A 23,039-nucleotide genomic window follows, 5' to 3' on the forward strand; every position below is an offset into this window, starting at 1 on the left:
GTCTCTATAATTAGATGTGATTACCGAAAAACATCTGCACATGGTGGAAGACCCTTTCCTAATAGCCCTCTGGGGTTGACAGCAGTATTCAATGAGGGGCGTAGTGACCTCCTCTATGTAGCATTTTAAACGGCAGCTTCCTTTGGGCTCCATAGCTGTACCAAACTAAAACATTAATTATTAGCTCATGGGTCGCTTCTTTCTGTGCACAAAATGCTCATAAAATACACTGTTACGAATACCATGATAGAATGGTATGGGCCATGGGCTGACAAAACGAAAAGGAAGCAAAGAACAAGAAGTGATGAAAATAGAGAGAAATAGAACATTTTATAAAGAGGCTAAATCGTTGGTTCCGAAATTGTTTAGAACTACAACCCACTTTTTAGAAGAACAAACAATCGTGACCCAACTACCTTTTTATAGGAAGAGTCAGGGCGATGTTTGAATGTAACTAAATCATTGTGTGATAGAGCACTTATTCCATTGAAACGACCTCTAAATTTGGACAAACGTACAGTTTGACTGACTAAAGCTTTATAGCACACAACGGATAATGTGTGGAAATCAAGTTTCTGTGAATATTTACCATTTGTACATCACCAAGTAAGTGTCTTGATTTGTTGTGATCCTGTTGAAAATTAGTACGTTTTGGTGAACATTATCTGCGCCATCTTGTCTCTTCCCCTGATGCCACACTTTTGTCGTGCGCGCCCGCCATTTTTTTTAAGATGCCCCCGATCAGAACGAACCCTTTTGCATGCCGCTGGCCCCTGACATAGCCCTTCGCCTTCGCTAAGCCTGCACGCTGACCACCCCCTGCTTGCACCTGCCTTGAGTCATAAACCCCTCTTCGGCGCTGCTCTGCCCCAGGCCCTCATCCTGTTCCCAGCGCGACACCTCCCTGCTTCCCTTTCATGATCTCCGGCCCTTAGATGCAAACCCCCTCTTTCCCCGTGTGCCCGTTTTGTCTTCCCCGTTCCCAGGCCGACACCCAGCTCTGCCGATACCATTCCTTGCCCCTCCCCGTACAATAGAAAGCTTCCCCCATCAAATGATCCCCGGGTTGATCAAAGCCCCCACTCCATGAGATCCGATCAAACCCCCCACATTCCGTGAATCGGCGGAATATCCAGCTGCGTGATACTCATCACCTGTTATGACTAGGGTGGGGATTTCAACTGTAAATGTGTGTGGGAACGGGCCCAAAGGGGATTTCCGGGAATGTCTTTTCCATACATCAAAGCCTTAACATGAATGTGTAATTTACAATAAAGTCATAAACCAGGGTATAAGAGGCCAGGCCTCAGAAATGTATCTAGAGCACCTCAGAACGATACCTTCTGTCCGTTTCGTTGTGTTCTCCTCCGGAGAGAATAAAAAACCTTGTTTCCTGCTTTCCAGTCTCCAGCGCCTGCCTCTTCATTGACTAAATAACTAGAGGGTCACAGAGGCAATACCGCCGGGCAAATATCGATTGTCCCCGACCCGCCTTAGGTTTTAACAATCCTATAAAACATCTGTTTACAGCACACTTCAGAAATACAAAAAAGTGCTTCAGTTTTGCTTTCCTGACTGTTGGATGCTCTAACTTCATTTACAGGTATTTACAGTTTTATGTGTTTCGCAAAAAAACTAAAATCCGACATTGTTACATAATTAACTTTAAAAACTGCTTTCACTTAGCAGTCAGAGAAAGAAAAGTAAATCCCAATCTAAAAAAGCAGCCCAAGGTTCTGCCTCTGTCTTTGAATCATCAGCAATTGTGACAAATTTAAAGGCATCTTTTATTTATTGCTTGACCCATCAAAAATTAGCTTGCCGACGCACAGTATGGTAAACACGGAGCTAGATAGAAAGGAAAGAACAAAAGCAGGAATTAAGGTTGAAAAGATTGAAGGTATCGTGATGAAAGAAGGAATTAAAGGCGAAGGGGAGAAATTAAGGAGGGGTGAAAGATTGCATGGATGAAAGTTTGAAAGGACTGAAAGAAGAGAGTGAAAGGGAAAAATAGATCAAATGTTGAAGGGATTGTTAAAAGAGTGATAGGATCAACTGGTGAATTGAAGGGTGGTCGGAAGAATGGAAAGATTGGAAAGAATAAAAGGATGGATACATGGCTACATGGATATATTGACGGATGTAAGGATGTGTGTATGTATGAAAGGATGAACGAGCGGATGGATGAAGAGATAAAGGGATCAACTGATGGAGGGACGAACAGGTGGAGGAATAGATGAATGGAAGGAGTGTGAAAGGCAGAAGATAACTCTTCTAAGGAAGATCTGGTTTGCTCCCTTTGCTTGTTCGGTGTGGTTAGAGGCATGATAGCAGTGGTGGGCATTTTAATTTTCTAGCTCCTCTTTTGAATTTGATTGTAGTGGGATTCGGGTGCTTTCCATTTCTTTGTTTCTGGGCGCTCTCTGCAGCACTGACTCTTTTCGCACTCTGTCTGATCTGAGAGATGAGGTCCACTCCTGTTGCTGCAAGTGAAGAAAATAAACAGAACCCACGTCAATCTTCTGGAAGGGATCTGCATACTAATTCAGGAACGTTTGAATTATTTAGGATGGATGTCCACAGAGTCTCTTCCTTCACTTGCTGCTTCTGGATCATATCCCCATAGGATTGCTCTATTGGCTGTATCTGACCAGCTATGAGTACCCGTGGCAGCCTGTAAGTTGCACTTCCTTAGCTTTTTGTGGAACACCTTTTTGCTTGGTGCTGACATTCGTATCTACAGATAGATGTTTAGCAAACGAATCCCTAGAAACCCTTAGGCTTTTGCTTGAGCAATATGTACAGAGTTTCCCAAGAATACAGAATTACCCCTTTTTCCTTTGATTCTGTGGGAGACTTGACCCTCCATCTTTTACTCACCTCGTTGGCGATGCTGGAGTACAGCACAGACTTGAGGAGAGGACACCTCCGTTGTTCAGGCGACAGTTTGGTGCCATTTCACTTGCTATTGAAATCGGTGCTCATTTGTTTATTTAAGGAACTTTTTTATGACGCAATATATCGCCTAAACACTAGGGCGGTTTGTAAGTTGAATGGAGGCAATGTAGGGAAATGGTTAATCAAAAGCGCATCCTATCTGCCAGGTTTAAAGTTTTGTTCTGAAAGAGAATGGGTTTATAGTCTCTGAGCTGTAGATAGTTCCTTAGATGTGACATTGGGGACTGGTTGGGTGTATGTGTTTTAGTGACGAATTAAAGGTTAGAGACCCGCCTTTTAAACTTGGGAACCAGATTTGAGTCCTTGCTGTGGCTCAAGCCAGTGATGCTGGGCAAGTCACCTAATCTCTCTGTGCCTAAAATGAATTTGACCGTTTCTAATGTAACCGGTGCTCGTGCAAATAACTCTAATACTTTCTGGTCGAGTTCGCGCAAAATATGGGGGTAAAATGAGCGAAGTGATCTTGCAAGACCTTGTGGAGAGTGCTGGGGTCGAATACATAGCAGTTTTACACGTCCTTTTAGCTTTATCAACTACCTTTTGTATGCCTCCGTTGAGAAGTTTATTAGAGGAAAAGGGCGCGCGCAGTTCTAGCAGACTGCGTGGAGGCGCTTTGTCCCGTGACTGCTCAATAAATGGCACACTGTGGTCTCTGCCAGGAAAGCACCGGCGCCTGTTCCTGGCAGAGGGCGGGTGGCTTGTGACGCACGATGTCTCCAGGAAGCAACGAGCGAGGGGCACATTTACACTGTGTGCCACGGCGGGAGGGGACCAGGGGTTAAGTAAGACTGCCATTTCGCCATGTCAAAGTAGACACGCTTTCTTTCAGAGTGTTTGTTGCTCGTCAAACTCGCCGTTGCCTAATGCCTTGCGTGAAATAAAAACCGAGAAGGGAGGGGGAATGTGCTGAATGGGAGGCCTGGTGGTTCTACATTTGTTTTGGGAAATTCCGATTCTTTGCGGAAGTACCCCAACCGCGGCAAGGTCCATGACGATCAAAGACTTCTTTTCTGCTTCCAACTTGTTGACCAACCAGGCATAGACTCCATTATTGCTGTTGACCGAAGGGCTCGAAAATGAGTTTTACTTCTCAAAACGCATAATACGTTTGTATTTGTTATATTGAAGTAATTGACTCTGGCAGGTTGTGGATGATTCTGCCTGTTATCCATGCCTTTTAGGACGTGGTGCCTTTATTTATTTTATTTATTTATTTATGTTACCCCACTATTGTTAGTATTTGTGGTAAAGCTTAACCGCATGCGAGCTAGCGGTTTTCCCGCTGCGCGCTGCGATTTGAAAAAACCTGCGTTACATGACGAGCTCAGCTCGTCATCAGCGTGCGAGCGGCACAACTCATGACGAGCTGAGCTCGTCATGAGCGTCGAAGCGGTTAAAGCTATTGGGAACAAGGTTTTATATTTTTTCGAAGAGATATCGTTCTTTTTTCCCTTCAGCCAGAACTTTGGGGTGCATAGTTCCTTAGTGCTCGGTCTTGGGCCTTGTATGATCTGTCTGGCACATTCATTCAATCCTTCTGCTTCTTAATGCTCATGTATGCCCTTGACATACGAATAATCCATTACAGTCTCAGGAAGGAAACAGGGTGTGCCATTAATCTACATGGCAGCCTAAGCATATTGAGGTGGTACAGAGTCAGCGGTTGAGATCCAAAGATTCTTTCCTCCTCCGGGTCCCAAATTTCAGTTGCTCCTTTAATTGGCAGTAAAGCTTCTTCTGTGGCAGCTGCCTCAAATTGAAATCTGCTTCCATTATTCTTCCATTGGGGATGTATGATATTACCACGCATGCCATTACAACGCATGCCTTTACCACGCGTGTAATACCACTTGTTGACCTTTACAGCGTGTGTTATTATATCGCCTATACCACACATTGAGTTGATATATTTTTTGGGGGGGGGAGGTGGGGGGGCCAAGCCTCCTTATGTAAAATACATGTATACACAATTAGATTTTTGTAGGAAACTCCCTCAAACCCCCTTTCTCCACGAACTCCTATTCTTTCTTTCCCAAACCCTAAATTCACCCATACCTCCCTTTACCTCTAACCAGGGCACCAGTCCTAAAAAATGAAGTGGGGACTAACCAAGTTAAGCAGTATGCAAGTGACCTCGTGATGCATGAAATCACAGCGCGTGGCATCACAACCCATTACCCTACAGGAAGTGATAGCACAAGAAGTGGCATCCGAACTTAAGACTGCTTACATGTGTTTAGCAGTCTATCACAAGTACATTTGAGCGCATTACAATATTTATCAAATTAGATTTTGGGTCATGGTTTTGTCAAAAAAGTGACGCGACACTGAAGCAAAATCTGGTCCTCAATTTACATGTTTATTTTTTAAGACTGCCACAAAGAAATTGGCAACAAGGAGAAACGTGTTTATATGTCTGTTCTGCTTAATTGGTTGCAAGTCTGGATTTTAAAATATCTTACGGTGTTCAGGCACCTGCTACAGAGATCTTTGTTTGCTCATTAAATCTCAGGGAATAATACTAATGGTCATATAACTCTGGAGGTTAACACATGTACTGGCAAGATCTGTGTTTGCCTACTAGCAGTTTTGAATCAAAGTAGCATGGAGGGTGAATATGTCACCTGCAAAGCACATCATATCACATGCAGATGACTATATTTTATTGTACGTAGATAGTAAAGTAGGTTACTGCTTTTAAGACAGATCGCTTTTTCACTTGTAGTTCATAAATTGTAATCCTTCTAAAATAGCACAGTGAGCTAAGAAGGATGTGACTGCTACACCATGTAACTCTCACTGTCTTATTTAACACATCCTGTACATTGATGTACACATTTATATGATTTATTGTTAATGTATAATGTGTAAATGTGATGTAAAGCGCTCTTAACGCTGCGTTGAGGTGAGTAGCGTGATAAAAGAATTAATACAAAATAGTGGTATATTGTTATATATGTAAATAATGGGACAGAACAACACTTCTGCCACTCTTACAGTGCATGCATATCTTTTATGTACTGGGGCCGAAGAAAGTCAAAAGCATGCTTCTCTTAAGTACTTGTGAAGGAACAACAAGCTGTGTGCCTTTTGTTTCCCCTCCATTGCATTTTCATGTAGGTATGAGGCCCAGATAGCTTCCACCAGGATACTCGAACAAAAGAAAGCCTGGTCCCTTAAACTAGGCCTTTGTTTTGGGCCCAGCTGAAATGTAAAATAACAAGGCCCCTCGCCAGCTGCACCTTGCTGCTCGGACAGAAAGCAGACAACATGCAGGTGCTGCTCGATGTGTACCTGTGCAGCAAATTACACCAGGACGAGTTTAGCATATTTAGGTGGTGCCCGTCTTCTTGACATTGTAGATGGCATCCACCCAGTGAAAAGAGTTGGAAGACGCCGTATAGCCGCGTAGTCCCACGACTTATGGTGGAGAAGTGTGGCTCACTGGTTAGAGGAGGCAGACCCTGAAGCATAGGTCAGACCCGGGACCAGGGTTCAATTCCTGACGCGGCAGGGTCTTGAGCCCAAATATCCACGGACTCGATAATTCTCGCTTCGGTGCCTACTCGAATCACGGGTTCACACTCTGCAACTCTGGGCAATAGCTTGCTTAATCTCCACTACGGCCCCCCGTGGCGGGATGCCTGGCTTTCACCTTGGGGATGCCCAGTAGGGGTTATCTCTCAGGGAAAAGCCAGGGCGGGTTCCCAAAGCAAGCGCCTTGAGACCTTGCGGTGATAAGGCGCTATATAAGAACCTTTGACATGACATGACATGACATGACTTATGCCCTACCTCTACCCACCCCATGACCCTAAAATCACCTGTAACCTTTTTACCTCTACCATGAAATCACTCTTTCCTACTTTTACTTCTACCCACGCTTAAGCCTTAAATTCACCCTTACCTCCATTACATCTAACCTCTACCCATCCCTAAATCCTAAAATCACCCTTAACCCCCTTTTGCTTTACCCACTCCCAAAACCTCAGTCTTACCACCACTGTCACCTAAACCACTTTTTAGTTTCTTTAAAAACTGTAAAGTATGTTATTTAAAAAAAAAAAACGTACCTGCGTGTTAAAGGTTTTTCGTGCTAAAGGTTGTTTCTCTTAGATTAGTAACTGTCTCTTGAGAAGTTTAGGAAAATCTCAAAGACCTGGCTGTTTTCCCCTCCTATGGCTAACTAAGCTGGCATTGTTCAGCGTTTATAGTTTTTTTCCCTTAGGTAAACCTTTTCGGCCTCATAATAACCTTGTTGTATAAAATTTGAAGATATGTATGACACTTGCCTTTCTGTTTTTTGCTGAATTGTAGTGGTGTGGCCAACGTCTGATGGCATGCAAAATTTAAACTATGAGTAATAAATGGCACGAGATATGTTCTGGCTTATTACGTCAAGTAGTAGAGTAAACAAAATAGTCCTATCGGTAGCTAAGTACATTTGGAAAACCAATATTTCTTAATGATTAAACCAGAAAAATCACTCAACATAAGCAGAAATAGAAAACACAACCAGAAAAAGAGAATATTGGAAAATGCATATATTAAAGCGCAAGTACTTGCGAGGCTTGAAGCTGTTTGCCAATAGCAATAAGTGACGGCATAACGAGGGGCAGTAAAAGGGTAAAGTAAAACCAGCTGAAGAGTAGGAGCGGGCAAGGGGTGACATTCACATGGGACAGCATCTGGTGGAGGGGGTCTTGTTACAGCTTCTGGGGTGGGAGCAGATGTTTAGGGGTGAAATGTTGTGCCTCTGGTGAGCGCGCTTAACCCGCTGCTGGGATGGTCTGCTTCCAGGGGGATATGCCTGCCTTGCCAGGCTCCTCTACTCCTTTTACACTTCGACTCCCCAGTCAGGCGTGGACTGGCTGTACCCTTCTGCTCATCCTACAGGCCCCACAGGTCTGAGATTCTGCCCACGCATTAATGGGTATATTATTCACTGCACTCCCTCGCTGGTGCCCGAAGCAGTATGCTGAATGCCTGACTGAACTGATGAGAAGGAGTGTGACGTGGCACGGATCCGAATGTTGTACCCTAACAAAGTATGTTTTGTCCTTTAGTGAACAGATTGGCTGTTGTGTGCCTCAGAATCCTGGACACAAGAGTGCCTGCCGAAAGCGCTGGCGCGGTCTTGTACTCGCCTTCCAGCAGTGACCTGTTGTGGGCACCTTCTCTCGGTATGGTGGTGTTCCACAAGAGCCAGGCGTTTAGTGTGGGAATGATGGTGAACACATGAGGACGACCTTGCTTTGTATTAAGGCAATCTGTCTTGATAAGAGAAGCACATAATACCCACTGTACAAGCAGGGTTGGATTGGGATCAACAATCAGCCCGGGCACACCAAAAAAAGGTGGCCCACATTTGCGTATTGCCTTTCCGCAAAACACTGCTTCAGCGAAGTTTTATGGAAAGAAAGGAGGTGGGGCATGTTTTAGTAACTTCACTTAGATTTTTAAAAAAATGCACAGATTAGTTCACACTGCTGAGCCACTCATGAATGCAAGTGGAACACTTCTGCTCAGGCCCCCTTCCCCCGCTCAATCCGCATACATTCATGGGCCGGCCCAGCGAGAGCAAGGGAGTGATACCTCCGCCCATCTGCCTCTAGAAAGTCCACTCATGCACCCCCTGGGCCGGTGGTGGCATCCTACCAGCACAGACAGCCCCCAGGCTACCCAATAACACAGCTCACAGCTGGAACCGGCCATTTCCCGAGTGCCCGCATTACCAATCCGACCCTGTAAAGTAACTGTGTTCCAGACCTGCCAACCTAGAAAATATTCTCACTACGAGTGAGCGGTGAGGCCTCTATTAGATTGGCCTATCAGCTCACCGCTGACTAAAGGAACCTGGAGGAGGGGGCGGAGTTTAAAACCATATTGGCCTTTAGAGGCATTCTACATCTCACCAAGGCTTCTAAAGCTGACTAGGGGGGCTTTTAAAATGCAAAATGTTTTTAACCCCAAAAAGCCTTCAGCACAAGAGCTGGGAACCTGCTCCATGATGTAGCGGTTTGCAGCTCACTGTGTGACATTGCCTGTCAAGGGTGACCGTATGAAGGAATGCCAGGTTTAGCGTTTGCTGCTCAGTTTTTGGGCATTAAAGTTAATGTTTGCTAAATCACAAAACGACTGCCGATTTTCTAAATTGTATTTTAGTTATTTGTTTGGCTTGGGGATATTGGCGAAATGTTGATTCTTATGATTGAGACAGGTGGCGAAAAGAATTAGTGGGGTTCACCTTTTCAGCAGATAACTAATGGTGTTTAAAAAATATATAACTTTAAAGACCCTAGGAAATTAGAGCTTGATGGTTTGTTCCTTTATAGTGCTGTTAGTTGACGCAGGTAATCGTAACTTTTGGGCCGAAATAGTCCCATTGTCGTTGTTTGGTGGTTCTCTAACCTCTGTCCTATTTTCTTCCAGGTACAGCTATGAGCAGTACAAAGAGACAGCCGATTGGCTGCTGGCCAACACTGAGCACCGCCCCCTGGTGGCTGTTGTTTGTGGCTCCGGGCTGGGAAACCTGGCGGATCTTCTGAAGGAGCAAGTGGCCTTTAAATATGAAGATATTCCTAACTTCCCTGAAAGCACAGGTAGGAGGGAAGCTTGTCTTTTCAGCTACCATGTCTTGTAATTGTAATGATATGTCATGAGGTTTCTAGCTGGGATGGTTGGGCAAGATGGGTGCCCTGCTGAGCAGGCTGGACTTGTGGATGGAAACGTTACAACTTACATTGCCTTGTATACCAATAGCAATGGTTCTTGAGCCTGGGCTACATTCTTTGATTGACCAGTTGGTGGAGAAACTTTTTTTCTAACTTTATAAATCTGATGATAATTAGAGTGTTCATTTTCCTGGTGTGGGATGTCGCCCAAGGTAGGATCTGTAAATGCAGATATATGAATTTGCAGCAGAATAAAAAAATCTACAGAAGCAATACATTTCCTCCTGTAAGGTTTTCTTCTGTCTGTCCAGTCAACAAACGGCAGTGGAGTGATGCGCCTCAGAAGTCTGTGTGGTAGCTGATGATTCCTCTGTGATTGGGGTTCCTGTATCTCACAAGTACCCAGGCATTGGATGGGGAGGAACTGTGTGCATAGTTTCATAAGCAGGGGCTCTGTACCACAGAACGAGTAAACACGCTCTGCGCATGGCGTCTGTTCAAGTGAGGAAAAAAGATTTTCTGCTTCTGATAATAAGAACATGCCCCACTAAACCTTATTTTGTGTTAGTGTGGAGTATTTTTAACACATCGATAAAGCATTAAGATGCTTTTAGGACATTGAAATTCATTTATGGGAAGTGGACATGTAATGATCACTCAGATGTGGTCACAAGGAGAAAGGAGAGTAGAGGACACTTGTCAGAAAAAGGTAGGTGTTCATGATCTTGTCGGACTATTAAAATAAAAAATGTTAGCGAATGAGATTCATTGCTAGGGCCTTACAGGGCACGCAATGCTTGTAATTTCAGTCCCTCTCAAGCATTCTGGTGGGTGAAAGGGTTGGTGTGCTTGAATCAAATACCTTAACTAGATTTTTAAGGTTGCATTTAAACCTTGGTGTATGATAGTTTCTGCATGGATCTAACACATGGTTTTATTGCCCCCCACCCCCTTTTGGTAACGCAGATTTTGAATTGAATGTTCTGCTCTGTGAGGAGCTAATGGAGGAGTTTTAAACTTCAGCAAATGTGCTCTGACTTCTGTTGGTGATTTGTAATAGGCCAGTAGCTTGTTTCCTTATGTTTTTGGGGGCTACGTTTTTGATGGTTTAATCCAGGGAGCACAGTGGCTGCCACCTAACGAGTTGAACCCCGTTTTGATTGATTTGTCACAAACCCTTGTTGCTTTTTGTGTAGCGGTGACATTAGACAACTTGTGGTTTCTTGTTTACTCTGCTGCTGTCTCTTTTTGTGGCTTCCCGCTGATGCCAGGATGTATAACCCACCGTTTAATTGGGGGAGAAGGTACACCCTGCATTTTTCTGATGATTGTGTTTACATTTTTTTTTCAGTCCCTGGCCACGCTGGGCGGTTGGTGTTTGGTAACTTGAATGGCAAGCCATGTGTCTGCATGCAGGGGCGGTTTCACATGTATGAAGGATACCCGCTGTGGAAGGTGAGTGTGTTCACTCTACGAGCTTTTCTCACGGGCACTGCTGTACTTCTAAGCATATACTGCCAGAATGTTGAGTGTTATTAAAAAAACAATTATCACTAAGGTAATAATATACACGTAAGTTTTAGAATAACTATTCTTAACTTCACAATATACGTATCATCAAGGTACATAGATGTGGTGTAAAGAATATTAAAACTATACTCTCCTATATTGTATTGTATTGCAATTGCAATTATATAGCGCTTACTACCCCTGACGAGGCGTCAAAGCGCTTTTTCTGTGAGTAGCATACTTACCTTCATGATACGGTGCATGTTCTGCAGTGGATGTTGTTCTTTAATGATGTATGACACAATCCTCGCCAGGGATTCACAGTTTGATGTGTACTAAACCAGGATGTTGTTGCTGATTCAGAAGGAGTCGGAGCAGCTGGTCTCTTCATCACTTAAAGTGACTTTAGAGTCCTAAAAAGGACACTTTGAGCTTGGAATTCTGCCCCTCGACGGCAGGATCTTGACTGACACTGGTGGAATGCTGCATGGACAGGGTTGGATGGGGCCACAGTTCCGCCCCCGCAGCCAAAAATAGAGGCTGGCATTCGCAGATCACGACCTTTTGCAATAAACTGCTTGGTTACGATCATGGAGCTAAGGGTTGGCAAACATTTGCAGTAATCAAATTATTCTAAGGTTTACAGGGCCAGTAATTAAACTGAAAATCACCATCCCAGTGGCAAAAAAAATTCGAAGCTCAGAATTATGAAAAATACTAGGAACTCGTGTTTTAATTGCTTTTTTATCTGTGGAAGGTTTGATTAATGTCTGCTGAGAAACAGGAAATTACATAGACCTAGACTGCCCTGGGCTTTTAAATATTTGTTTTTACAGTCTTTAGAGAGGTGCTCCAATGCTCACAGACTGGTGAAAGGTGTAACTTTCTTTTTTGGTTTACTACTAACATCACTTTTAAATTCCAATAAAGGGAATGACGCTAATGTACAAATGCATAAAATAGTGTCACTTTACTCACATACATGCACAAAATTGGCCCAGAGGCTCTGCAGTGCTTTACAGGAGCACCAGATAACATTGTAAACGGTCAGATTAATTTTTTGGGGATCATGTAAATTAAGTGACTTGCCCAGAATCACAGGATCTTGAACTGGTGCTGGTAATTTCCCAGTTGCAAAATGGGCTAAGGCCACAATCTGTCCTTGTTGACTGCATTGATTGGTTTATGGCAGGCAAAGGAGAGCAGAAGAGACTCCCCTGTTGCATGCGGAGGGGGGGGGGGAATAACGGAAGAGCCCCTTGCTGGCTCCTTCTAGTCCTCTCCCCTGCCCCAGTCCCCTGCAAAGCAAGTGCTAATAGCTTCCGATCACCAGCTCCTTGAGACCACTGTCACCTGGAAGGAGCCAGAGGGCAGACACACCTCCTGCTGTGGCAGCCCGAGCAGCCCATTGTCCTTCTGCCTCTGACGGTGCATTAGCCGGACCTAAATGTGCATCCGGTCAGGCTCATATGCATGCAAAGGCTCTAACTATATAGCCTCTGACGATGTGCCCTTGTGGTGGAGACCGAGATGGCCACCAACAACCCGGCGCGCTAACGGGCCTCAACCACAGACCCATCTTCCGGTGGCCGACTGCCCGCCTTGTCCATCTGAGGCTGCGCCTGGACGTCTTGTGCACTCCAAGCTGGGTGAGTGGAGGACTTGCTGAGTGCATGTCTTCTGTGAGAGCTTGCCAAATATCAGAGCTCCAGTAGCGATCTGTCCTTGTTCTGGACAATGGCATGGATGTTTAGGAAGTAGGGGCCAGATGTATCAAAGGGTTTTACCCATTTTGTGTCTATGGGAAAATGTGTTCATACATATGACCCTAGATCTTTTCACACTGTTTGCGCAGCTGAGGAAGTTCGGTGAAGGTAACCGCTTGCTTTTCAATTATTGAGTCGGAATTTGAGAGGGAAATCTACAAATGGCATCTTGCTGGTCCACATGGTTGTATGTAAAAATATTATTCGAAAAAAATACGTCTGACAGAAATATCGCGTCTTAAATATTTTTTACCGAAATATTGTTCCTATGGGTTTATATTTCTGGGGGTGTACGTTTTCTTCTGTTCACTCCAGGTGGGCGTTATTTTTGTAAACCACATTTAGGACACAATATATCGGTCAGACGCGATCTTGGTTTTGATACTGTTACCATGTAGGTCCAGAGGAGCGGATTGTCACTAAATGCCGTTCTGATGTTTCTGTCCCTCGTTTTAAGGTGACGTTCCCAATCCGGGTCTTCCACCTGATTGGTGTGCAGACTCTCATCGTAACCAATGCAGCCGGAGGCCTGCACGAGGATTACAGAGTGGGACACATCATGGTGATCAAGGACCACATCAACTTTCCAGGCTTTGCGGGGCAGAACCCGCTGATGGGTCCTAATGAAGACAGGTGAGATCATCTGCCTCCTTGGCAGGAGATTGTACTCCCTTACCAAGTCTTACTTTCTCATCGTGGGTTTCTTTGCTGATAGTGCTCACAGTTTCATTGTTACTTTTCTCTCCCTCACTTGTTTTCTGCATCTACCTTCCCCCCCTCACCTCTTCTCTACCATTCTTCTTTCATGCCTTCCTCTTCCATTTTCTTACCCCGTCTGCTCCCTCTCTATGCCTCACCTTTCCTACCCTGTACCTTCTGTCCACTTTTCATTTTCCTATCCTAAGTTTTCCTCCCCTAAGTTTCCCCCCTCTCCTTTTTTTTCCTTCTCTCTTTTATTGTTCCTCTTTTTTAACATCCCATTTGCTTCCCCTTTTCTGGCCCTCAATTATTTTCCAGTTCATCTCCCTTCTGTGCCCCTTCCATATTCGTCCTTTCCCACTCTTCTCCACTTTTCTGTTCCCTCTTCATTCTCCTCCAGTTTTTCTCTCTTCACTCTCCTCCAGTTTCTCTCTCTTCACTGTCCTTTCTCCTCCATTTCGTACTCTACTTTCCCTTCCTTATTTCTCTTATTAGTCGACTCTCCTCTTTTCCTCTCCTGTTTTGTCTCTTTCGGAACATGGTGTTCGGTCGATAATTTCTCGTCTTTGCCGGTGCAGGTTCGGCCCCCGGTTCCCACCCATGTCTGACGCCTATGACCGTGACCTGAGGAAGCTGGCCATGTCTGCCAGCAGAGACCTGGGCTATGCGGCGGAGCTTCACGAGGGGGTGTACTGCGGCATAGGGGGCCCCAGCTTCGAAACCATCGCAGAGTGCCGCTTCTTGAACCGCCTGGGGGCAGATGCTGTGGGTAAGGATGCTGTGCCGTTTCTGGGGGGCTTCAGATGCGGAAATATAGATTGAAAGTAAAGGGGCGAGAGAGTGCCAACTGACAAGGTCGCTCAGCCTTCATAATTGTTAATCCCCCAAAACATAAATTCTTGGGTTTTCCACAGTTCTCCTATGTAGTAGATGAATCTTTGTTTTAGGGAACTGTTTGATAGGTGACTATCCAGATTTAGTGCCCCATCCATGCATTCCTGTTACACCCACCCTTATTTATGGAGCGCTTTCTGTCAGTAAGGTTTTGAGCCCACTACCTTCTCATTACATTGTCGCCTTGTGTCTCCCTTCTTCTTTCTAGGCATGAGCACGGTGCACGAGGTCGTCGTTGCCCGTCACTGCGGGCTGCGGGTGCTTGGCATTTCCCTCATCACCAACCAGGCAGTGATGGACTACAACAGCGAGGCGCGTGCCAACCACGAAGAGGTGCTGAAAGCTGGCAGGGAGAGTGCCAAGATGATGGAGAAGCTGCTGACCACATTGCTGCCACGGATTGAGACTAACAATAATGTCAACTAGACGCCCCCGAGTGCTAGTAATTGTGTGGGGAGTAAAAACTTGGGGTCAGTGGCCTGCCCAGAGGTCTGTACCTTGGAGAACTGATTATCAAGCATTCTTCCAAACAAAACCCGGCACTTAACAGCTGAGACCCAACTTCACTGTGATGGATGACTGGATAGCCTATGAAGGCAAATATCCAGACTATAACTTTGAATTTATTCAACAAGAGGTCAAACTTGGATACCCGTATTGCCTCTTTTCAAGACTCCTAATTTGGCTTGTGAACCCTTTGATTCACTGGTGTCATACTCTGATAAAGACGTAGTGGCCCCAATCCCCAGTAAGCTGTTGACCACCCAGACTTGCTGAAACCCTTGTCATGATCATTATACACTGTGAGGGCCTAGTTCTCATCCACTTGAGTCCACAAAGTGTTTGGTGCAAGTGGCATCAGTAGTCTCTGATCTGGTCTATACATTTCATTAAAAAAAAAATGTAGGCCTAGGAGGAGTTTCAATTATGCTGACGTAATTTCAGTAATTACGTGTTACTTTTTGATGCGGAATTACTGATATTAATGCAATTAAGCCTGCTCGCTTATTTAAGATTCATTTTAGGGGAAAATCCTACTGCGAGAGCCCAATTTGTGGCAGGAGCGATGGCTTGTGCTCATGAATAGTGCTCTGTTGTATCTAGCTCTTTCTTACTGCAAAATGCATCTTTGCATTCATTTGATACGCAAGGGTAAATTTTTTGTGAAGAAAATAGAGCTAAATGCCTGGAGTAAGTTTGGGGAAATCCTACCCCAAGTGCACATTTTGCGTGCCTGAGTGGCTGCTTGTGCTCGCTATTCTTGTTCTGTTGCATATAGCGCAACGCAAAATGTATCCTTGCCCATATTTTGTACTTTAGGGGAATTATTTGCCCTGAGAAAATGGTGCTAAATGCACAATTACTCTTCTTGTGTAATTCTGCGTGATTATGCTACACGAAATTACTCAAGTTACGCTCACCCCCAAATAAAGAAAAAGTGGGGTCTTGGTTATTTAACTGTTTTCTTCAAAGCATTCAGCAATCTATTCTTCTGTAGTTTACAATGCTGCAGTGGATTGTGTCCTGGCATCAGGCATGCTTAGTATCTGGTGTTAACGTCCTATTATTTGGTACAATACAGAAAGCTTTGATTCCAGACCATTTTTATTTTATATATTTATAACCAACTTTCCCATTATATCTATCCAGTCATCCATCCTGCGTGAGTTGTGAATTGAGGCGGTGCATTTGTGGCCCCAGGACTCTCCTATGCCACACCCTCCCTCCTACACTGTTACAGAGCCTTCCGCTCCTTGGGGCTGGTCTTTGTGAGCTGGGCATCTTAAAGCAACCCCTGCACTTTCTGCTTCTACTTAGACTTGAATTCATAGAACCAAACAATTGCCTGTAGAGAATGCTGGTTTGCTACACAAGCTTTCACACTGTGCCTTTTGCTAGCTGGGCCTGTCACCATTGCTCCTTTGAATGATGTGGATTCCTTGCTGCTGCTCCCGCTGCCCTAGGGTACCTGACTCTCAGTGGGTGGGTTTGGCACCAGGTGCTAAATTGGTGCCAACCAAAGGGTGCCCCCTGCACAGGAACTGGTAAATATGTGCGATACTGGTGTATCTCAAAAATACCTTCTTAGCAGATGAAGAGCAAGAACTTCTTGTACATAGCAGTGTCACTAATATCGCTCTGTATGCGGGCCACTGCAAGGGCACAGCATTCGGCCCAAACACAACGTGGCTCGCCTTAGTTCTACAGAGTAGTCTTGCACTGCAGAAGTCCAGCGTTTGGTGCCTATGTTGCTTGCACTTCACTCCCATAGCATCTGCTGTGGTACCTTCTAGCGCCTACGGCTCTCCTTGCGCTCCGTGTCCCACCAAACTAGTATTTAAGCACCAAGAGGCCTTTCAGTTTGTGGTGTGTGCTGTATAAGTGGTCACTCCTGGATTCCACCCGTGCGGGATTGGAGATGCCGTGCTTGTCGGTTCCTGCGAGTGAAACCAGCATGTTTTTGATGCTGCGCACCTCCTTCGTCTGTCTCGTATGACGGTACAAACCGCTCCTGCGCAGGTCATCTGTGGGAGCGCAGCCAGGGCGGGAGCTCACATTCCGCCACGTGCACTTATGAATTATATTTTAAATTATATGAGTTGAGTCTGGCATATATATTTTAAATTATGAGTTGTCTGTCATATTACCTGAAGAGTAGTGTGTAGTGCCTTCAAAGCGGATATCCCATTACAGAAAAAAGTGCTTAGGGAAGATTCATAGCCCAGGCGTTCTATTTTATGGGCCCACAATAATATGGGTGTAGAGCACTTCCATGCATGAAGTGCTGCCCCGGAAAATCTACATAGATTGGACAGTAGCATGTGCTAACCTTGCTGCAGATACACAGTTCATAGCATGTGACCTCATGTGCTTCGACCCCAGGGACTCCACAGTGAGGGCACTCAACCTTGTAACCACATTTCAGATTGGCAAAAAACGTGTCAGTTGGGGGTAAAATCAATTGACTCCTCACAATTCCATGCTTTACTTGAACTGTGGGAAAAGCTGGCCCGGATCACCCTAACCTGCAGCAAACACCAGTTGGGGTTAGCTGTAGTTATTGTCCAGTAATAAGGATCCCTACCAGTCATTGAGTAAAGACACCCTCGCAGTTGGAATACTCCACCGTGGACCCTGCTGACAGTTATGCAGCATTGCAAACACACTTTGATTAAAGGGTGAGGTTGGGGATTATTTCTGTATGTTAACTGTTATAACCATATGTATTTATGTATTTAAATGCGGTTGTTGGGGCGGTTCTCCTGCCAAGCGGTGTCTTGGATGCTGCGAAGGTTACCCAATGAATATTACACTCTTCTCCCCCAGGAGTGACCTGCAGGCCTGCAGAGAGAAGCGTGTATGACACAGGTGGTTTCTAAGCACATGTCTGGGTCTCCTTTTAAGCATCTGATTACTGATCATCTACACCAGGAACACTGCAACAAACCATTAATAATGTAAGCTCTTTGGGTCTAAGGTGTATCCTTTGTGGTTGGTGTGTAAAAGCATGGGCTCCAGAACATCTACTGTCAAAATACCTATCGTACATACGTGTCATTTTACATACAGGTAAAGCCGCTCCTGCGCTTGTCCCCAAACATACTAGGACTGAAGTTAGAATACCCTGTCAGTCTAGTCCTACAACAGGTGTGGCACAAGTTTTACTGTATTTCAGAATTTAGAACAAGTTCACTTTTTTGTTGGTCGGTATTTCTGTAGACTGGAGATGTTTTGAAGTCCGTTTTCTCTTTCTATGCTTTCACGCTGAACCCCTCTAATCTCTCGACGCACATTTGATGCTTAAACTCTTTCCCTGCAAGGTCTTCCTCAGAGGCCTTGTGAATAGCTCCTGGTACTCTGGGATTGCCGTGTGACTGTGCACATTGTGTTTCAGTTTGTACTGTAAGTGCAGCTCCTGGCAGTCCTCTGACCGCAGTCCGGTCGATGCCCTGCGTGTCTTCTGCTGGCAGCTGCACTCTGCAACCTTCCACTGTTCTAAAGGATTGTATCCTGAGAGTGGGCATTATTGTATTTTAACTCCACATTCCGCAATACAAATAACTTGCACTTTCCTCTGCAAGGCCTATTTCTATTTATAGTGGCTTATCCTGTACTTTATTTAATTTAAACTTTTATTAAAACAAAAAAACGACTAACTTGGTTGTGTGGCTGTCTTATTTCCCCATTCATAAGCTGTAAAATGCACATTTAACCTGCAGCGTGAATTTTGTTCTGCTCATGTTACTAAAGTATACCACTAGCTGCTGAAAATGCCTTGCTGCGCTCTACCAGCTGTTGATGATGTTGTTGTATTAAATGTCCTATTTCAGTGACAGACCAAGCTCGAAAAAGCTCTCCATGGAAGGATGCTCATTGTGTATTTTTATTAAAGGGCACTGGCGCTCCTGCCTCTCCCATCCCATGTACCTCAAAATCCCACACGTTCATCCTTCCAATGTATGTAAAAACATCTAACACCAGTGCTGCGTTTTTAAGGCCTGGCTATGAACAGCTTTAGTGTTTACCGAAATCTGCAAACAATACACCGAGGAGCAATGGAAATTATGGAATACCCTCCCTCATTGGCTATGATGTGTGAAGTATCCCCCTGCACAAGCATAGAGTGATTTCACTGCACATTAGACCTGCATCTGCTGAGAGTGAATAGACAGATTTCACTTAAAAACAGCACTACTGACGGCCGCATACGAATAGTAGGGCCACTACAATGCAATAAGTCAATAAGGGAAGAAACCACTGTATATAAAATGACATTTACACAGATATGAGACAGTAAATGAAGAGCCTTGGCTGAAACTATTCCACAAACGTATAAATAGTTGCACTAAATAAGAAATGTTAGTATCACCTGTGCAAACTTGCGGTCCCATTTGGTAGACATGTGGTGTATGTGGTAGAAGCTTCTAGTGCCTGCATACTAGAAAGCTCTCCTTCAAGATGACCACCACATGGGAAAAGCACAAGCGCAGTCTGGCCCTCACCCTCACCCTCTGCATGCACACTCCTGCTGTCACGTGACCTGGTAGAGACTGCCTGCGTCACATGCGTTGTCCGTGAGCCTGGCTGTATTCTGAGCTCGTTCAGAAGCCTCAGTCTTCTTGCACGCGACACTGACCTGTGCTAGCGCCCTTTGCTCGAAGAGAAGCCCGCTGAAAATGGAGTTAGTGCCCTAGTTTGAAGGTGACCTGCAGGAGTTGCACATCAAGGTCTGTGAGACCCGGAGTTTATCCTCCATCACCTGCGGACTCCTCTCCACATCACAATGGTGCCTTTTCCCCCGCCCTAGAGTTTCCTATTACTAAAGACACTTGTGCCCTCTTTGACCAGATATGCCACGCCTACTTACCCCATATCACACTGAGAACATCACTGTGGCAAGATCATCCTGAACCAGGTGACACCTTTCCCCTCCCTGTCTTGCTAGTGAGATTTGCTCCTCTCCATGAATGGCAAGATGGTAGCTTTTTTCTAAGGCCAGTGGCGTCCGCTTCTTTTAGGGCATGCTCAGGGAGGCTACTTAGATGGACACCAGGGGTCATGAAAACGGAACGCAGGCAACACCTATGATACACCCCGCACCAGAACCTGAGGGTTTTGATGTCCTATGGCTAGCGCTTTGATGATGTCGAATGTTTCCTAAGATCAGGGGGTCACACTCTGTCCTTGCGACCTTCTTCCCTGTCAGTCTACGCTCACGTTCCTCTTGATTCAGTCATATTTACTCTTTCTTGACCTTGACATTCAAATGGTAATTATTTACATATCCAAAGGTAATGTAATGATGGGAAGGTGAGCCGTTAGGGGTAAGTAGAACAAGCATGAGCAAAGCCAGTAGATCTGGATTTAGTTTGCTTACACAAGAGGCATTACCAGATTAAAGCGAGATACTTGGGAAGATTCCAGGGGAGCAGGTAGAGAGGATAATAGTTGTAATGTATTCCTTTTTGCAACTCAGTGCAAGAATTGGAGGGGGGGGGGATACACGGAGGCAGCCAATAACATTAGGTGAGAGATGTTTAGTCCGCAGGATTGGGCTAAGATGTGGTTGACAAAGTCACAAGCCCATGGCTCGGAGGCTAGTTGAAGAAAGCCAGTGGTTGAAAGGGGTGGACTAAATGCCCACTCCATAAGGTTAGATGTGTTCGTTTTACAGCTGTGATATCTGGAAGAGCATTTGAAAAAAAGGTCAATGTACGTTAGTTAGCCTGACAAGTCAGCAGTGTACAGAAAACAACAAATAACGTTTGGTTCATCAATCTCCGTATATCTTTCTAGTAAGCCCTCTGCAGTGTGCATCTTTAGGGTGTCGGTAGGGATGTTGCCACTCTCCATCCTATGTGGATGGACTGGTTCCATATCCTAGTGTCTCCTGATCTGAGATATTGTCATTATTCCTTTCAGCATTGTTTCTCTGCCCTTGTGAGAACATGGGCACACCCGTGTACCATGGGCATAAGATGTTGAAGATCTTCTATTCTACCAGATTGGCAAAGACATATGTTGGTTTTAGATTGCCAAAACGCTTTTCACAATAATTGGTCACTGGTAAATCGGCCCTTGCAAGGTTGAACTGGGAGCTAATATTCGGGTACTCCTGACTGGTGATGTGAAGCTGGACAGAGCAAAATTCCAACATTTCCTATCCGGGAACACGGTTCAGCTTTATGAGTTCCTCTTGCTATAAAACACCAGTTCAAGGTTCCCTAGCTTCACTATATCCATTTTAAAGTTCTATTTTGTTTGTGCGGATAACTATCCTTTCCCAACATTTATGTATGAAATGGTTTGTTACCTACTTTTCTTTGCTCCAAAAAAGTCAATCGTACCACACAATTCCAGTAGTCCTCCCCGTGCCCCTTTGTACTTCCTTTATATTTGTATATCCCAGGACCCCCACATTGACAGACAGGCCAGGCTCTTGCAAACTCTGCCTCAGTTCCCCTCAGTTCCCACGTTCGAGGGCTATTTTTCTGCGTCCGTTTCCACATGTTCTGGTCTGTTCCGTTCATTCTCACTCAACAGTAATGCGGGTTTGTTTTGCCGCATTTACGAGGTGGGACATTGTACAAAAACCTGGTGCCCCGAATCGCAAATGTTCACAGGTTTATCATACTTGACACCGACTCTTCAAAGAGAAGCAAGCACAGGGGCGGGCACATAGAAGCAGACCCACTCCAACCCGCAATCATTTCCTGCCTGCAGTGATTTCCTGCCTGCCAGCCGCAAGCGGAACAAACTCCAAGTGCAAGCCTTGCGACGTGTCTTCCTAACGCGGGTGACTCATTTCTGTTCTCGCTCCGAGGCCGATGATTGAGCGCAGCTCGTCTGTGAGGAGAAGGGCGAGGGAGAGCCGGGGCGCTCCCTCTGCACTGTGGGGTTTGGTTTAGTGACGTTTGGTGCTCTGTGCATCGCAGGCTCGTCTGTGACCAGGAGGTGCGGGTGTGGCGCGCGTGTTTCCAGGCCATACCACCTGTTGTTTCCTAGCAACTTCCGCGGTGGCAACACGAGGAGTGGGGGTTCTGGCCGCGAATACGTTAATCCACTGGTGTTTACATTAAAGTATGTATATTTTGCCAGTTATGGGCACTATTAGCAGCAGTCACGTAACTCATAATTGGTAAACGTTTTTGCACAGTAAGTACGTCACAGAACAAAGCAGAGCCATTGGTTTCGTCTCTAGCACCAAGCTAGAAATGGCGGTTCTTTTCTTTTTTAGTGCATTTTTAAGAAACGCGGACATTACCCGAAGGTGTCAGAGTGCTGTAAAAGAGAGCCAGGTACGTTACAAGAGAATAGTGGAAACTCAATACAACATTACAAAGAAAAACAGGAGACTAAAAATGAAAGTTACATATGTAGCGGTCGAGTTGCTCATCCTATGGGGGATGAACTCCTGGAAGCACCTTCACACTATGTATCACTCTCTGGCCAGGCGGGGCCAGAGAGCATAAATAAAGGGGCTGGGGTCGCTCGTGACTGCTGGGTCAGACGACCATCACTGTGTCTCTGTCGTCCTTTCTTGCATGCGCTACATATATAGGTGTATGTTTCCCCTTGGTTTAGCCTGTCGCATATGTGCATGAACCCCCACACTGGCGACGAAGGTGGGATATCATATGCCCAACACCCGCACTGGAGGAACAACGCCTTTCTGAATCTGAAGGTGGCACCGACAAGCGCGAGCCCAGTGGCAAGGAGGCTCTTAAGAGGAGAGCGCTGTCGGCGGCGGATCCAGAGGTGAGCGGCGCACGACCCAGCGAATGCTCCCGAGTGCCTCAGTGTTGAAAGGCGCTACTCGCATCAACCGACGGCGTCGCAGCGCAGCTGGAGGCTCCCGTATTCCCTGTAAACAACGCGTGCATGCACAGAGGCCGACACAATCCTTGCCAACGGCCGATCAGCGTGAAGGAAGACACGCAAGGCCACAACGTGACAGGCAGGGACCGAAGGGCTCAATTACCGGCATCGAGCACTGCGGTGCCCAGCGGCAAGATCGGTTTCCTCCAGACAAGCTCAA

The 23,039-nt window shown here is 45.5% G+C and overlaps 1 protein-coding gene across 5 annotated transcripts in view; it reads left to right on the forward strand.

Annotated features, from left to right (window-relative positions):
- PNP (purine nucleoside phosphorylase) overlaps positions 1–18,655 on the forward strand; it is a 73,297-nt gene extending 54,642 nt beyond the window's left edge. For 3 of the 5 annotated variants that reach the window (XM_078644073.1, XM_078644070.1, XM_078644071.1), the window contains exons 2-6: positions 9,391–9,560; positions 10,984–11,087; positions 13,365–13,540; positions 14,185–14,375; positions 14,709–18,655. In XM_078644073.1, coding sequence (XP_078500199.1) covers positions 9,391–9,560; positions 10,984–11,087; positions 13,365–13,540; positions 14,185–14,375; positions 14,709–14,926 — 859 coding nt within the window. In that variant the 3' untranslated portion in view covers positions 14,927–18,655. The remainder of the gene's footprint in view (positions 1–9,390; positions 9,561–10,983; positions 11,088–13,364; positions 13,541–14,184; positions 14,376–14,708) is intronic. The other 2 variants (XR_013594867.1, XR_013594866.1) reach the window with 1 other exon arrangement.
- The last annotated feature ends 4,384 nt before the right edge of the window (positions 18,656–23,039 follow it).

Source organism: Lissotriton helveticus, chromosome 5_1 (assembly GCF_964261635.1).
Source record: "Lissotriton helveticus chromosome 5_1, aLisHel1.1, whole genome shotgun sequence".
NCBI classification, from domain to species: Eukaryota; Metazoa; Chordata; class Amphibia; order Caudata; family Salamandridae; genus Lissotriton; species Lissotriton helveticus.